Here is a 17,022-nt window from a genome sequence, read left to right on the forward strand (position 1 = left end):
TAACTTGAATTACAGGAAGTTACAAAGAAAGAAAAAAAAGTGGATGTTTTAAGTTGAAGACAGTCAAAGTGAAGCAGCATTTTCCTGCTTAGTTACTCACAGGAAGTGCAGGACGAAACACATTAGAGTCGGTTTGTTTTTAGCATTTACTCCATTTTTGTGACACAATTTTCAATGCACTATGCTTTAAAAAAGGCTTACTTTATTTGTTTATAATAAATGTCATAATGTAAATGTATAAAACTAACTAATATGTATAAAAGAAAAGACTTTCGATGGTCACGCTCGTTTCCAAACGTGTTTTTAAATGATTTTTCATGTAATCTTGCAGATATCTTCAGTGTTTTTTGTCGACGTCATCTATAAGCCACCATTTTTTTTCTGAGCTGCATATTATCTACTTCTGTAACCAGGCTCTGTGCATCACGTTCAGTCTGCTTCCTTTTAATGAACCTCAATGTAATGTTCTAAAATTGTCACCAGATGTCATTATATTTACAGTTTTTGATCATGAAATAAACTGGAACTCCTCAAGCATTTAGTCTTACTGTGGACAAGCAGACCCAGCAGATGCATAGACCATAAACCATCCCAGTTTATTATAAAACTGCTGCTTTCACTGCATATGGCTCAGAACACATATGAACTGTAACTAATGAGTCACATTGAAGTAGAAAATTAGAAATATAGAAAATAAGATTAAATTGTTGGCAGATGTTTTATTTATTTTATTCACAGGTTTGGACTGGATGTAATTTCTCTGACCTCTAAAACCACCAAAGGTTTGGATCCCAACTCTAAATATTTGTGGGTTTTTTTAGCAATTTGGTTGTTGGAAAAAAAATTCAAAGCACATTTTTCTTTGCTGAGCTGATATTTTGTTTAATTGCAAATAAATTAATGCAATTTGGGAGGAAGCAGAAAATATGCAAAGTATTTGTTTTCTTGGTGTATCGTTTTTCTTCATTTCCTTCCTTTTCTTTGTTGTTTTCTTTGGTTTTATTTTTGATAAGATGGAATAGTTATAATATTAAAAGTTTTGAGCCATGAAAGTTCAAACCTTCTGTAAAAAAATAAAAAATTAAGAAAGGAATGTGAATCAGTGAACACCCAAACAAAAGAAAATTAGAGAAGTATAAAGCAAGTTTAAATTTTAAAAACTTATTTGGTGCTCATATTTCCTAAAACTAAACTACATTCCTAAAAATTCAAATATACATAATCAGCTTTTTGTTTTTGTTTTAAGCTTTAAATTATTAATCAAAACATAAAACGTTTCTGATATTGTGTTACAGATACAGTAGTATAGGATTATTCAGCCATTTCATTCATTTTTGACTGATTAATATTAAATATTATTCATATATAATATCAATCAGATTGCAAAGGATTCTTAAAAGGAGATTTTTTTTTTTTGTCTTTGTAGAATTTCAACCGTGGGAAACTTAACTTGATTCAGCCATAATAAAAAGTTCTTTATGATTATTGCAATCAGTGTTACAAATCTGATAAGGTAAAAAATAAAATAAGAACATCAATCATTAAGGTAAAACACAAGCTGTACATGTATTAATTTAAACTATAGCAACCAACATTCATCAACAAAAAAACCCCTCAAATGTTAACGTTTAAAAATTTACAAAGCAATCTTCAGCAATCCCTCACACTAAGCATGCTTGTAGCGACAGTGGAGAGGAAAAACTCCCTTTGAACAGGAAGAAACCTCCAGCAGAACCAGGCTCAGTGTGAGCGGCCATCTGCTGAGGCCCACTGGGGTTCAAGGAGACAGAAGCAGACATAGAAAAAGAAGCATAGATACAAAAGGCAACTGTCAACCAGCTCCACAGGCGGCCCCGTCCAGGAAACACACAGCCAGGCAGACGAGCTCCGAGCCAGCTCCCATGTCAGAGGATGAAGAGAGCACATCCAGTTAGTCACAGTCAGAGAAACAGGACCACACTGGAAAACAGGCCAAGCTCCAACATCTAGAAACAAAGGTGTTGATGGCAGCAGCACAGCTGATATTTCTCTCCAGGATGGAGTCACAGCCAAACAGGAACAGACCAGATGAAGCTACTATGAGAAAAAGCAGAGAGCAGAACGTTAGAGATTGAACTAACAGATTCTGTAGAGTGGGAGAATAGAGATAGAATGAAGCAGAATGATGAAAAAGGGGTCCCTATGTCCTCTAGCAGTCTAAGCCTATAGCAGCAGAACTATAGAGATAGCTCAGGATAAGTAAATCGAGAAAATTTCACGTTAAATACTTAAAAATGGAGATTAAAATCAATTTCAGGCTTTCACTAAAGAGGTGGTTTAAAATTATGTCTCACAGCTCGCAAAGTGCATTTTTATTTATCCTCATATTTATGAAGTAATTCAGTTAAAGTTGTTGATATATGTAACAGAAAAGCAGTTTAATCAACGGTTGAAAGATAATTATCCTATCGGATGTTAAATTCTAGGACGTTTAGGCGCTTCTGTGGTTAGTTCTAAATTCCGAGCAGTCCCTGAAGGCAACGCTTCTGAAGTTCTCGGCAAAGTTTGCGGTTTCACTTCCAGAGTTCGTCCACCAGGTGGCGCAGCCTGGGTGGTGCTGGTTCTGGTGGCGGAGGGGGGCTGAGAAGGCTCAATCTAAACACCGCACTCCGCCGCTGCTTCTCCTCCTACCATGAGCTGGAGCTGACCGGGGGAGACACACCAGGGGAAGATGGCGGCCACGGACCATTCCCGCTCCGAAGCTGCCAAACAGCGACGGCAGGATCAGCTCCAGCGATGGCTGGGCTCGGAGACGGACCGGACGGGGTCGGAGGGCCGGAAAAGCACGGGAAGTTCTGGGACGCGGCGGGCTAAAGTGCAGTTCGCACAGGGCGCCGTGTTTATGGCCGCCTGCTCCGCCGGAGACCGGGAGGAGGTGGCGGCGCTGCTCCGACAAGGAGCCGACATCAACCACGCCAACGTAGACGGGCTGACAGCGCTGCACCAGGTGGGAAAGTTTAAAGTTACTTTTTCCTTTTCTCCGGCGGTCTCTAAACTAACCACCCCGCTGATCCGCTAATGGGATGAGGCGTTCAGGTTATCTAAGACGGTAGGTAAAATATGATGCTTTCTAGGAAAAAAGAAGGCAAACATTTACTAGATGTGTCAGAGAGCCGGTTGTGCAGCTTCTAGGCAGAATATCTGGCCTGTTTCCAGATTGTCACAGTTTTAACTGACAGTTCCGCCTTTATTTTCTCCCTTGGTTAGTTCAAAGCCTCAGTTTTAGTCTCGCTCCTCACAGTAAAATGAGGTGATATGAAAGCAGCTGGGATAATTTTATTGTTTTATAGAATCAGACTGCTGGTTGAGACAGACACTCCCTGCACAGAGATATTAGAACCATAGAGTCAAACTGGTCCTCAGGAGGAAAAAATAAATCCAGTTTTGCTTCAACTAAAAGTTTATACGCTCTGGATTATTTAATTCATTTAACTTTGACCCCCTGAGATAACAGAGCTCGTTTGCAAGGAAAATAAGGCCAGGAAACTCTTCTGGGTTCAGTAGTTTAATCTTTCATTTAGGGCTGAATTTAGCAAATAAAGAACACATGACATGAAAACTTTGTGAATTTATTGATGAATTTAAATAGTGAAATAATGATCCTATCGGGTATCTGGTCCTTCAGGTCTCTAATAGGGTGATAGAATGATTCTATAGGGTATCTGGTCCTTCAGGTCTCTAATAGGGTGATAGAATGATTCTATAGGGTATCTGGTCCTTCAGGTCTCTAATAGGGTGATAGAATGATTCTATAGGGTATCTGGTCCTTCAGGTCTCTAATAGGGCGATAGAATGATTCTATAGGGTATCTGGTCCTTCAGGTCTCTAATAGGGTGATAGAATGATTCTATAGGGTATCTGGTCCTTCAGGTCTCTAATAGGGTGATAGAATGATTCTATAGGGTATCTGGTCCTTCAGGTCTCTAATAGGGTGATAGAATGATTCTATAGGGTATCTGGTCCTTCAGGTCTCTAATAGGGCGATAGAATGATTCTATAGGGTATCTGGTCCTTCAGGTCTCTAATAGGGTGATAGAATGATTCTATAGGGTATCTGGTCCTTCAGGTCTCTAATAGGGTGATAGAATGGTTCTATAGGGTATCTGGTCCTTCAGGTCTCTAATAGGGTGATAGAATGATTCTATAGGGTATCTGGTCCTTCAGGTCTCTAATAGGGTGATAGAATGATTCTATAGGGTATCTGGTCCTTCAGGTCTCTAATAGGGTGATAGAATGATTCTATAGGGTATCTGGTCCTTCAGGTCTCTAATAGGGCGATAGAATGATTCTATAGGGTATCTGGTCCTTCAGGTCTCTAATAGGGTGATAGAATGATTCTATAGGGTATCTGGTCCTTCAGGTCTCTAATAGGGTGATAGAATGATTCTATAGGGTATCTGGTCCTTCAGGTCTCTAATAGGGCGATAGAATGATTCTATAGGGTATCTGGTCCTTCAGGTCTCTAATAGGGTGATATAATGATTCTATAGGGTATCTGGTCCTTCAGGTCTCTAATAGGGTGATAGAAGGATTCTATAGGGTATCTGGTCCTTCAGGTCTCTAATAGGGTGATAGAATGATTCTATAGGGTATCTGGTCCTTCAGGTCTCTAATAGGGCGATAGAATGATTCTATAGGGTATCTGGTCCTTCAGGTCTCTAATAGGGTGATAGAAGGATTCTATAGGGTATCTGGTCCTTCAGGTCTCTAATAGGGTGATAGAAGGATTCTATAGGGTATCTGGTCCTTCAGGTCTCTAATAGGGCGATAGAATGATTCTATAGGGTATCAGGTCCTTCAGGTCTCTAATAGGGTGATAGAAGGATTCTATAGGGTATCTGGTCCTTCAGGTCTCTGATAGGGCGATAGAATGATTCTATAGGGTATCTGGTCCTTCAGGTCTCTAATAGGGTGATAGAATGATTCTATGGGGTATCTGGTCCTTCAGGTCTCTAATAGGGTGATAGAAGGATTCTATAGGGTATCTGGTCCTTCAGGTCTCTAATAGGGTGATAGAAGGATTCTATAGGGTATCTGGTCCTTCAGGTCTCTAATAGGGTGATAGAAGGATTCTATAGGGTATCTGGTCCTTCAGGTCTCTAATAGGGTGTGTAACATTGGTTGGGCTGAAAATGGCATATTAGCTGTTCTATGAGCCCTAATGCAGCCTGGTTAAAAGCCCTAGAATGAAACCACAGGTTTCCTTCCTTTTATGGTTTGATCATGAATATTTAGATGAGCTGTGCTCTGATTGGTTGGTTTACAACGAGCCAAGCTGCTGAGCAAAGACGCATCATAGCAACAAGCACTCACTCACTGAAACATCATTGATATGGTAGGGGGACCAGACGTCCTCTTTTTCCCAGACATGTCCTACTTTCAGACCTAAAAAAATTTCAAAATCTAAAGTCTAAAATCCGGGATAATTTATCCGACTCGCGAGCATCCGTGAACAACCACGGCCGCCCCCTGAACTCGTTGCTTGGTTTGGATTCGCCCGTTTTATGGAGGATGGTTAGAATAGTGAGATTTGCCGAGAAATGAGGAGTTGATGGGTTGGAACTTCTCTGAACTATCGTTATTCATCTATGACAGTGGAAACTCAGTTTTGTGTTCTATGACCCCTTTTAAAGTTAATTTGCAATGTTTTATGCAATAGAAGTTTAAGTTAACTGTAGTTGGGAAAATATATTCAACTATTTTCTCCAGTTAAATAAACGGAGATCGATGGATTTCACTCAGTCTGCGTTTTATTTTCATATCTTTGCAAAGAGAGAACAGTTTATCATGCGGCCCTTATTGCATCGTAATCAGCCCTGTTCTGATCCGAACAGCGTTCGTTCCTCCTTAATTACAATAATGGAAATTAGTCAGAATCAAAACTAATTACAGACACTTTGGTTAAACAGCAACATGTTATGAATAAATCTGAGAAAGAATCTGGTTGGTTTAGGGAAGAAGCTATGTCTGCTCTACAAACACCATCCTGCAGAGAATTGTTTGGCCTTGAAGTTGAAACAGGCTGAGTGAAAACTTTTATAGTGAGTAAATAGCATAAATTAATATATGAAATAAGAGAAACTAAACTTTCCGACCACAGTTAAACACTAAAGTTAATTTGCAATGATTTATATAATAGAAGTTTAAGTTAACCCAAAGTGAACCTATTTTAGCCTGTTATGGCCACTTTCTGATTCTCAAAAGGTTTTGCTGGACTGGATGCAGAACATAAAATTATACCGACATAAGAATAGCCGTGAAGAGCTGAATTCAGGACGTGCTTTTCCAGGTTATTTATTCTGGACACCGATAATGGATCCAGAATGGATCCTTGTGGAACGCCACGGTAGAATAAATCCTAGCTTTCAACCTCAGGGCTGAGCAGCGTTTCAAATCCTAACAGCAATTTCCCTCAAAATCCATTTAAATAAAGCTTGTTAAGGGTTGTAAATATTGTTTTGACATTTTAACTAAACGCAACTTATTATTTTTGTTAAATAGCTGCTGTAGGAAACTTGTTTCCATTTTCAAGCAACTTTTTATTTTTAGGTTTTAAAAATACAAAACATTTTAAAGTAGTGGTGGATTTTATTCAATAGGATATTAATTAATGTGGAAAAAAAATAAAGAAAAAACTAAAATCATTTACAACCTCATTAGGGAAAGAATAGACCTAGAACCATAATTCTGGTATTTTTTATCTCATTTTAAAACTTGAATTCAAATTTTCTTTGAAAAACTGTCCAGAGCTTCTAAGATCTGTTTATTAAATTTAATCAAAACTAATATTCCAAACAGAAAGTTTTTATTTCTCTAAACTGATTTGAAAACCTCAGATTTATTGATTTATTGAAATATAATATCTGTAAGATGTTTTATTAGAAATAAGACTTTGAAGAAATTGATATCTGGTACCGCCTGTTGCTCAACGGCAGCTGGCAGAGGGAATTAAACTAGCTTTATGTTCTCTTCCTTGTCCAGTGAACGAGGATTTCTGCACTTAAAGAAAAGTTTCTGTCTTCTTGCAGCTTCAGAGAGCCTCCCCCTCTCCTCCCCCGTTCCGCCTCCCCCTGGACAGCATCAGTGTCACTGCGGCCGTCTGTGATGCTGCGTTTCCTCTTCATGTATACTCGCCGCGTCAACGCGTTGCTCTCTCATTACGCAAACCTAAAGTCAAGCCTAAACCGTGTCACTGGTTTTAATCCACATTTATAGCTACTAGATGGATGTTTCTGTTAAACAGTTTGAACTCGTTTTTCCCCATTTTCAACACTTTTCAGGATAGATTTAACCCTGTAATGCCAAATGTATCGTATTTGATACATACGGTTTCTGAAATGTTTTGCGTCTGACACCTTTTGCATAATTTAATGGTAAAAACTTTGCTCAAAATCATATTGTACACAATCAGATATACCTGATAACAGCCAGTAGAAGACTACACAAAAAATAGTCTTGACTTATCGCATAGTAATAAATTATTAATATCAAAAATGTATTTCTGTTTTTTTCTTTTTATCATATTTTGTTAAAAGGCCAAATAAGGACTTCAAACAAAAAAAAAAAGTAATTTTCTGTTTTGTTTTATTCTTGGATCGGGCTTTAAAGGGTTAAGGTTATTTCTTTATTTTATTTATTATTATTTAGCTCTTAACCAAACCTCTAGAATCAAGCTGCCGTTCTCTCATTCCTGTTTGTGTTTCACTCGGATGAATTTAAAACCCAATTAATGCTTATTTTAGAACATTAATGTGAGTAGATCCATAATGCTGCCTCCTGTGATGATGTTGATGTGGGACCATTTTAACGTGATTTTCACCCTTTGCTTTTTCCTGCCATCGAGGTTTTTAAGGAGAAAACATGCATCACCATTTATTTTTTTAAAGGAAAGTAATTCCAATAAAGTAAAAAAAAAAACACTCTACACCTTAAGCAAAAGAACATTCTTTGGGGGACCAGAATGTCCACATTTTGGACAAAGAGGACAGGTGGTTAGAGAGGAAGGAAGCATCTATGTTAAAGGAAAAGTTCAGTCAGCTGGAATAATCAATGGATCATTATTTATACCTAAAACTAATATGTTCATCTTCATTTAATTAATTTAGCGTTTATCAGTGAAAAAATACAAATATTTTATGTTGCTATCACAGAGTCTGGTAGCGGCCATTTTTGCCCAAATATAGTAGCCCCTCCCTCCTGCCATCTTCCAGCAGTGACGTCACGGTGCGGTTAGCCTAGCGCCATTCTCCCCGCTTTCCAAGCTAAATCAATGGGAACTACTAGACACATCTGCAATCAACAACAATTATTGAAGATTTCCAGAGGACTTCACCATTGAAATTCACCAGAGCTATAGTGAAACTGACAATGCCCACGTGCATGGCAGCTGGATGCTGGAATACATCGGGTAAAAGTGAAAAAAAGAGTTATTCCACCTTTCTGATTCCTGATCCTCCACGGACGGGTTGGTCGTTGGATCGCCAACTTGAAGAGGGAGGATTTGCCATCGAACTTCTGGCCAGAGAAAAAACCCGTAATATGTAGCCAACATTTGGAAGAAGAATGTTTTCAAGATGACTTGGATAATAGCGCGTTGGGACAAACACCAGATACAGCACTGGGACTTGATCAACAGCCGATACCGCACCGTGACGTCACTAACCAGTAGGTGGCAGTAGTGTTCTTTGACAAACATGGATGCCTCCAGTAAAGCACATTCACATGAAAATTACTCTGAATTAAAAACACTGATCATTTATTGAACAGGATGGAATCATTTCACATTTAAAGAACTTTCAGAAGTTTGAATTCTGAATATGAGCGACTTTTCCTTTAAGGGGAAAACATGCATCACTATTTATATTTTTTTAAGGCTGTGGTAGCAACCGCACGTTAAAAGCAGTGTGAAGGATTCCCGTTTTACTGCGATCCCGATACGGTCCAGGCGACGCCTCCATCCCATGTCTCCCATGTTGCTCATCAGTTGCTCCGCAAATAGAATCAAATATAGACCTAAACTCTCCAAACTTTCCATCCTCACCAACCAAAGACTTTCTCTCCTCAGCACAGTCCTCCTCTCCTCCTCCTCCTCCTCCTCCTCCTCTGAATGCCTGCCTCTCTTCTTCTCTTCCTCTCTACCAGTTCCCTGTGGAAGGGACTGGGGGGGATTTCAGATGAAGAAATGGAAAAAAATCCTCAGAACAAGCTGCTGTTGTCAAAGGCCATTTTCATAATGAGTCACTGGATGACTTGGGGGGACGAGGGTCTGCTTGGTTCTGTGTGCACCTCACTGTGTGGTGGTGGGGGGGGTGCTTGTTGGGCTAACAGACCCACAGCTTCTGCCATAAAGCAAAGCTCATCTTCTGTAGATTTTTATCCGTTTTCCTGCTAATTGTCTCCTGGTGTGAGAAAGGAAGCAGCTCTGCGATTAGTTTATTAGTTTATTTAGACCAAAAGCAAAGCGTCTTATTGTGGCTTAAGTCACTGCAGAGCTCGGCTCTGTGTTCAACTCCTGTAAACATTTCCACTATTTTTAATTGAATCCTAATCTCTGATGTTGCATCCAGTATTTAAGGTTTGTAGAACCTGCTTCATCCGAATGAATAAAAGGATGATTTCATTAACTTGAAGGTCGTGATGAACTGGTCTGTTTGTTTCACATTCATTCAGAGTTTGGGGCTTTTTTGACGTAATGTTGGGCTATTTTTAGGCAGAACCACCAATATAAGGGCTGAACAGGCTTTTTACTTCCTGTGTGCTGAGAGCAACAATGATCAGTCAACAAACGTAACATGACTCCACTGCAGATTTGTTCAGGAAATCAATGGTTCACTGATCCATTCACTTCTAGTTCTTTTGGAATCAAAGGTTTAATCGTCATTGAAATGTGATGAAATGTGTGGAATTAAATGGCAACTAGATTAGATTTAGTGTTGGTGTCCAATGACACCAAACTATATTGGTCAGATCTGTTGATAGACGACATATTCCCAGACCTGAGCTGTTCTTTTCTGCAGCTCCCCCAGAGTTCCCACTGACTGATTGGATGCTGCTCTGATTTGTGCTTCGGTTGGTTTGCAGCTGCTCCGTTCCAACGAAGTTAAAGTTAAAAACAATCCACTGGACTTTGTTTCCAAGTTTAAAGATGTTTCTCGTCCATCCAGAAAGATTTTTCATTCAAGATGTCAGAAATAGCGTTTAGTTCCAGGTTTTATAGCGTGGACAAATTGAAACGGGTGAATGGGTCCACCCTTTAATAATGGGGAGTCATTGGGTTCTTTGTTGGCCTGCAATGCCCAATACTGGTCTATGCATCTGAACAGGGGGTTTGCTAGGGTCATTGTTGGAAAGTCAAGTCCCAGTGCTGTATCTGGTGTTTGTCACAACGCGCTATTATCCAAGTCATCTTGAAAACATTCTTCTTCCAAATGTTGGCTACATATTACGGGTTTTTTCTCTGGCCAGAAGTTCGATGGCAAATCCTCCCTCTTCAAGTTGGCGATCCAACGACCAACCCGTCCGTGGAGGATCAGGAATCAGAAAGGTGGAATAACTCTTTTATTCACTTTTACCCGATGTATTCCAGCATCCAGCTGCCATGCACGTGGGCATTGTCAGTTTCACTATAGCTCTGGTGAATTTCAATGGTGAAGTCCTCTGGAAATCTTCAATAATTGTTGTTGATTGCAGATGTGTCTAGTAGCTCCCATTGATTTAGCTTGGAAAGCGGGCAGAATGGCGCTAGGCTTACCGCACCGTGACGTCACTGCTGGAAGATGGCAGGAGGGAGGGGCTACTATATTTGGGCAAAAATGGCCGCTCCCAGACTCAGTGATCGCCAGGAAAATTATTGTTTTAATTTTTTTGTTTTAGGTATAAATAATGATCCATTGATTATTCCTCACTGACCGGACTTTTCCTTTAACATAGATGCTTCCTTCCTCTCTAACCTTCTGTCTTCTTTGTCCAAAATGTGAACAATCTGCTCCTCCAAAGAATGTCCTTTGTCCATCAGGTGTAGGTTTGTTTTTTTACTTTTTTATAATGATTGAGAATCTCCACCAGCATTTGTACCATTATTTGTCTAATTAATTAAGAACAATTAGTAGATACTTTCACCAAACAATGTCTTGAATTTCTGCTATAGATTAAATTTGGTGAAATCAGGAGAATCTGAAGGGATGAGGATATTTCTGCTGTCGTCTCGCTGCTGTTTTTCTCTATAATGACAGAGTTCCTCCTCCTGGCGATGGTTGAAATCTTTTGTAGCCAATTTCTGACTCATCGCTGAGTGAAAAACTGCTGACTGGCTGAAACGCCTTCATCTCGTCTTTATTTTTAAATGGGTGCCACTCTACATGGCGACCTGCGTGGGGAACATAAATATACGGGCGACCTTTAATTATCTATAAGTCGAACAGATAAAGAAGAACCTCAGGTGGATGAGAGGAACATTCAGCACTAATTAGAAAGGAAATGGTTCCACTGTGCTTCATGTTAGGCTGCAGGTTCCTATAAATATCTCTGCATTCAAAATAAGACTTCGAAATATTGGGGTGAACCTGAAATGATGAAGGCAGAGGTTCAATCAGCTCACAGCGACGCTCGCCGTCGCTACGCTAAACGCTAAAGGAGAGACGGTAACAGCAGCTGCTGCAGGTTGGTCTGCTGAATTTAATAGATGGTCTGAGATCATGACGCTGCTTTCAAGGCGTCGGCACTACAACTAAACGCTCCTACGGCGGCCAGCTGACCGCAGGAGGAAAATCCTGTTTCCTGGTGTGACTCCAGGTGTGCGAGGCGACGGCGTGCACCGCCTGGCTGACATAAACATGGCTGACCTGTGTGATGACGGTAAAAACAGGTTTACTAAGTGAAACATAAAGATCTTTAATCTGCAGAATATAAAGTTTTTCTGAGGTTTTATCATTCAGTGGCTGATATCTGAGGACGAGGTTCAAAATGAGGATCCTGCTGCTCATTTTTGATCATTTATCACAAATTTACACCCGTCAGTTCATTTTTAACACCACTGTTAAGGAAAATGTCTTTTTAATGCATGACAGGACGTGTGAGTGGGGGGGTCATCTTTAGGGATCAAACAATTAATCAATTATCCAAATAATTTAATAATGAATTAATGGTTAACTGGAGCATAGAGAGTAAAACCTGCCTTTAGCTGAACAGAGCGACTCGCTGAGACCAAGACTGTAAATAAATATGGAATCATTTTGCATTTCAATCATTTTCTCTGTCAATCTGCTCTTTAATCCAGAAGTTGGAAAAGTTTGTTTCTTCAAAGAATCTTTGGCTATCCAATTATTAATCTATTAATTTAAAAATTAATTGACAGCTTAATCGATTTGTAAAATAATCATTATTTTCAGCACTATTCATATTTATTAGTTGAACAAAAATGTCATTCAAGTTTTTATATAATCCATTTGTTTTAGTAAATTAATGGGCATTTCTCAATCTTTTTTTATGGAGGACTAAAACATTTATGGTCACAAATTTAAAAGAAAACTTTAACATTTTCTTTTTTTTTTTTTTTACACTTTTTAATGCCTCAGATGTAAATTCTTTATGTTAGTAAATGACTTCTGACGGTTGAACTGTTTGAGCTGGAATAATCTCCATCCTAATTCTAGTTTAGTTGAGTTTTAATTAGATCCAGTTAGTGAAGTTGATTCTAGTTTGATTTATCTATCTGATCATTCCTTCAGTTATTTCTAGGGATGCAGGATATAATCGGCCCCCTATCGGTATCGGCCTTAAAACTGAATATCGGACATCGGCCCCCCCACCGATATTTAACCCGATATTTGATCAGCTTCTGAGTTTCTAAAGTCTAAAAAAAAAAAAAAAAACTACTTCTTCTTCTTCCTCAAAAACTTCTTTTTTACAGACTTAAAAACTTCTAAAGACGAGGGAAAAAATATTGATCCATTAAAATATCCCAATATCTTCATATGCTGATATATTGCCATTTAAAAACACCATATCAATCTCTTTTACTAATGAAATATTGCTATATGTCATCGTTATGCTACGAAATCCCCCAAAAATTCACCAAATGTTGCCATATTTTTATATGTTGATATATTGACGCGGTATCGATCTATTTTACTAACAAAATCTCACAAGAACAAGGCTACATGAGTTTTAAAATATCGGATATCGGCCAAAATCCCAATATCGTGCATCCCTAGTTATTTCAGGTCATTTCAAACTAATGCAACAGATGGAGTAAATTTCTCCCAGCGGATTCTTCAGAACATGTCAGAGAGCTGCTGTTATATCTGCCTCTACATCATCTTCAACAGTCACGGCTTTATTTTAACAATAGAAGGAAATAGATGTCTAAAAAGAAGCGAATGGAGGAGTGGGATGGTGCACGGCTCTGGAGGAACAGAGATAACCTGGCTACGCGCCGCCATCAGGCTAACATTAGCACCATTACTCTCCGTTTTGATACAACTTGTTGATAAGTAGCTCATAGCATATTTTACTGCAGTTTGACTTCTTCAGCGTTAGAAAGTGACCCGTTAAAGTTGGTCCGCTCGGTAAACTTGGCTTTAGATGTTATAGTCGGACAGCAAATAAAGTCTTAAAGATACAGATAAAATACCTGCTTTAAGAGCATCAGTGTCACCATGAAGGTGGCCTGTTGAGTTTACCCAAAGACTTCTTTACTTTGGAGCATCTCAGGTCAAAGCAAAATAAAGTCAGCTTCTATTTTACAGCATTATTTCTCAGACTGAGGGTAAATGTGTATTTTATTTGTTTTCACTGAGAACTGATGCAGTGATAATATTAAAGTCCAGTAACTGACGGCCTCTCATCAGTAATCTGATCCATGTTTGAATCAGCAAACTTTCTTACAGAAATATCAGCCGATTCATCATCGAAGTTGGAATAAAAACAATGATTGAACTTCCTTTTAACGTGACTTGAAATTTTCAAAAAAAAAGTCTCTTTGTTCTTATGCTTTAAGAAATACTGTTTGTATAATTTTGTATAATAATTACAGAGTGTAAAATTATAATTTCTTTCCTTTTATATAATCCCTTTTGTTTGCCATAATGTTTCAGGAGAGGAAAAATAAGCTGATTTAAAAAGTGATTTCCTTCATTAGTGGGCGTTAAATTTCCCTTCTGCTGGTAACTGAACATTAGGGATGCACGATATTGGGATTTTGGCCGATATCCGATATTTTAAAACTCATTTCGCCGATAACCGATATCGATACCGATGTTAAAGCTGGACAAAAATAAGTAGTCATTGAAAATAGCAGTTTTGTTATCCATTTCTGACACTTTGATATTTTGCAAATTCTTGTGAGATTTTGTTAGTAAAATAGATCGATACCGTGTCAATATATCAACATATAAAAATATGGCAACATTGGTGAATTTTCGGGGGATTTCGTAGCATAACGATGACATATAGCAATATTTCATTAGTAAAAGAGATTGATATGGTGTTTTTAAATGGCAATATATCAGCATATGAAGATATTGGGATATTTTAATGGATCAATATTTTTTCCCTCGTCTTTAAAAGTTTTTAAGTCTGTAAAAAAGAAGTTTTTGAGGAAGAAGAAGAAGTAGTTTTTTTTTTTTTTTTTTTTTAGACTTTAGAAACTCAGAAGCTGATCAAATATCGGGTTAAATATCGGTGGGGGGGCCGATGTCCGATATTCAGTTTTAAGGCCGATACCGATAGGGGGCCGATTATATCGTGCATCACTAATAAACATAAAAACTTCAGCTGCTGTCTGTTTTTTTCTTTTCTGTGGATTTTCTTTAAATTCAGTGATTTTCAAGCACAAACAACCAGTTTAAAGTAATTTAACTGCATCTGAGTTGGATTTAAGTCCAGCCTTCAACTAAGCGTCTCCAACCTTAGAAGTGTCTTCAGCCTCTTATTCCTGACCGCTCCAGCCTGTCCCCTAGGAGTCCTGGCTGGATGGTGATGAAAGAACTGATCAGATACCTTCCACAGTGGGGAAGGAAATACCAGCCACCCCGAAACACAGGAAAAAATGGCAGAAATAATGTATTTCTTTTACTGACATATTGAACGACAGCAGCGGTAATAATCTGGTTTATGGCCCAGTGTTCCATTATAATCCCTCTGCATAACCTTTTAATCCCACCAAACTGTCCAGGTCTGCCAAACAGCAAAGCTGTCCCACACCATCACACTGCCACCTCCCTGTTTGACTGTTGGAATGTTATGTTTCTGAAGAAGACTCGTCTTTTCCAGAATATTGTTCCAAAAAGTTTGGAAATCATCAAAAGCCTTTTTCCCAACGTCAGAGAGTTCAAAGTGGTTTCCTTCTGAAAACGTGATTTGGTTTCTCATTGCTGAGTCATGAGCAGAGACGCTATAATCTGGCATAATCTGCAGCGCTTAATGTTATTCTGGGCTCATTTAGGCTCTGGATGGATTAATGATGCACTTTTATTGTATTTCCATGGACTGACGCCTCCTTTACTTCAGGTATAGATGATGTCGTTATGCATGCTCCACTTGGAGCCTTAAAATACCGTAAATTCTCTAATATAGGCCCGGGCCTTTATTTCACTCAAGTGCATCTTGGTCCAGGCCTTTATTGGAAGGAGGCCAGAATTAGAGACAGGCCTCTATTGCTATTTGAGCAAAACAGACTACCAGTGGAATGAATAAAAATGAGATTTTGTGTCTATTTGAACCTATAAAACACTAGGTTCATTTATTGAACAAGAACAGTTACCATAACGGTATACAGAAATTTAACAACAAATAGCCTACCTGTAATTCAGGCTAAATTCCAGTGGAAAAAAACGTCGCAAACATACCAGTAGTGCAACTAGTGCAATGTAAACACTTAACCATACATGGTGATAATTAGGCTGTTTTATAACAAAAAGCAACTTACAGGTTTAGACACCTCCTCGCTCACTCAAATTGTCTCACTTGGTGTGAAGTAAAAAAAAAAATCCTCCAACTCTGTTTAATCCTCCTCCTCAGTTTCCTCCTCCTCTTCATCTCTCCCTGTATTCTCCTCATCACTCGCGCCAGTCTCTATCACAAGTTCATTATTGTACAGTTTCTCTTCGTCCTCCTCATGTTTTGCTGTGTGTCTGTTTTCTTCCTCGCGCAGACGGGCAGCAGTCAGGGCCTGTCGTCCAGCAGCGCAGGGCTGGGGTACTTGTATGTTACTACCACAAGTATAATGTTGAGGTATGCCCAGAAAAAACGTTTATAGCCCCGGCCTGTATAAGAGACGGGCCATTATTTACCTCCGCCATCAGTGAGACAGGCCATTATTAGAGACCCGGCCACTAATGGAATACAGGCCAATATTAGAGAATTAACGGTACTTTATTTTTTTTCAACATTTTCCAGACTGACGGATGTTAAAAACTTTCTTTGCCCTCCTCTGTGTAATGAGTTCAGATTTTAAATCACTGTGTTTAAATTAAAAACTGTTTTTGAATGTTGTTTATGCTTGAATTCATTAAATATTTGATTTTAGGTTTAGTGCAACTCTGATATATATGAAGCAAATGGGTTCAGAGTCTTCAGAGTTCTAAAGCTCCAATTCCCATCATGTCATCTCAGGTCACTTTATAGATCCAGATCATCCAGTCAGATTGATTCAAAGTTTTCTATCTAAGGAAAACCAGCTGATTGCATCGACTCATTGACTCTTCAGCAATCCCTCACACTAAGCATGCTTGTAGCGACAGTGGAGAGGAAAAACTCCCTTTGAACAGGAAGAAACCTCCAGCAGAACCAGGCTCAGTGTGAGCGGCCATCTGCTGAGGCCCACTGGGGTTCAAGGAGACAGAAGCAGACATAGAAAAAGAAGCATAGATACAAAAGGCAGCTGTAAAAGGCGGCCCAGTTCTGGAAACACACAGCCAGAAAGGTCCACAGCCATGGGAGGTGGCTCCAGCCAATCTCGAACATCTAGAAACAAAGGTGTTAAGA

General features: G+C 39.0%; 1 protein-coding gene across 5 annotated transcripts in view; it reads left to right on the forward strand.

The window, feature by feature from the left end:
* The first annotated feature begins 2,577 nt into the window (after positions 1–2,577).
* zmp:0000001167 (protein phosphatase 1 regulatory subunit 12A) overlaps positions 2,578–17,022 on the forward strand; it is a 43,365-nt gene continuing 28,920 nt past the window's right edge. For 3 of the 5 annotated variants that reach the window (XM_038291282.1, XM_038291283.1, XM_038291284.1), the window contains exon 1: positions 2,711–2,986. In XM_038291282.1, the coding sequence (XP_038147210.1) occupies positions 2,711–2,986 (276 nt within the window). Of the gene's footprint in view, positions 2,987–17,022 lie in introns of all 5 variants that reach the window. The other 2 variants (XM_038291280.1, XM_038291281.1) reach the window with 1 other exon arrangement.

This window comes from Cyprinodon tularosa, unplaced genomic scaffold (genome assembly GCF_016077235.1).
Source record: "Cyprinodon tularosa strain WSP-4 unplaced genomic scaffold, ASM1607723v1 ctg298, whole genome shotgun sequence".
Taxonomy (NCBI): domain Eukaryota; kingdom Metazoa; phylum Chordata; class Actinopteri; order Cyprinodontiformes; family Cyprinodontidae; genus Cyprinodon; species Cyprinodon tularosa.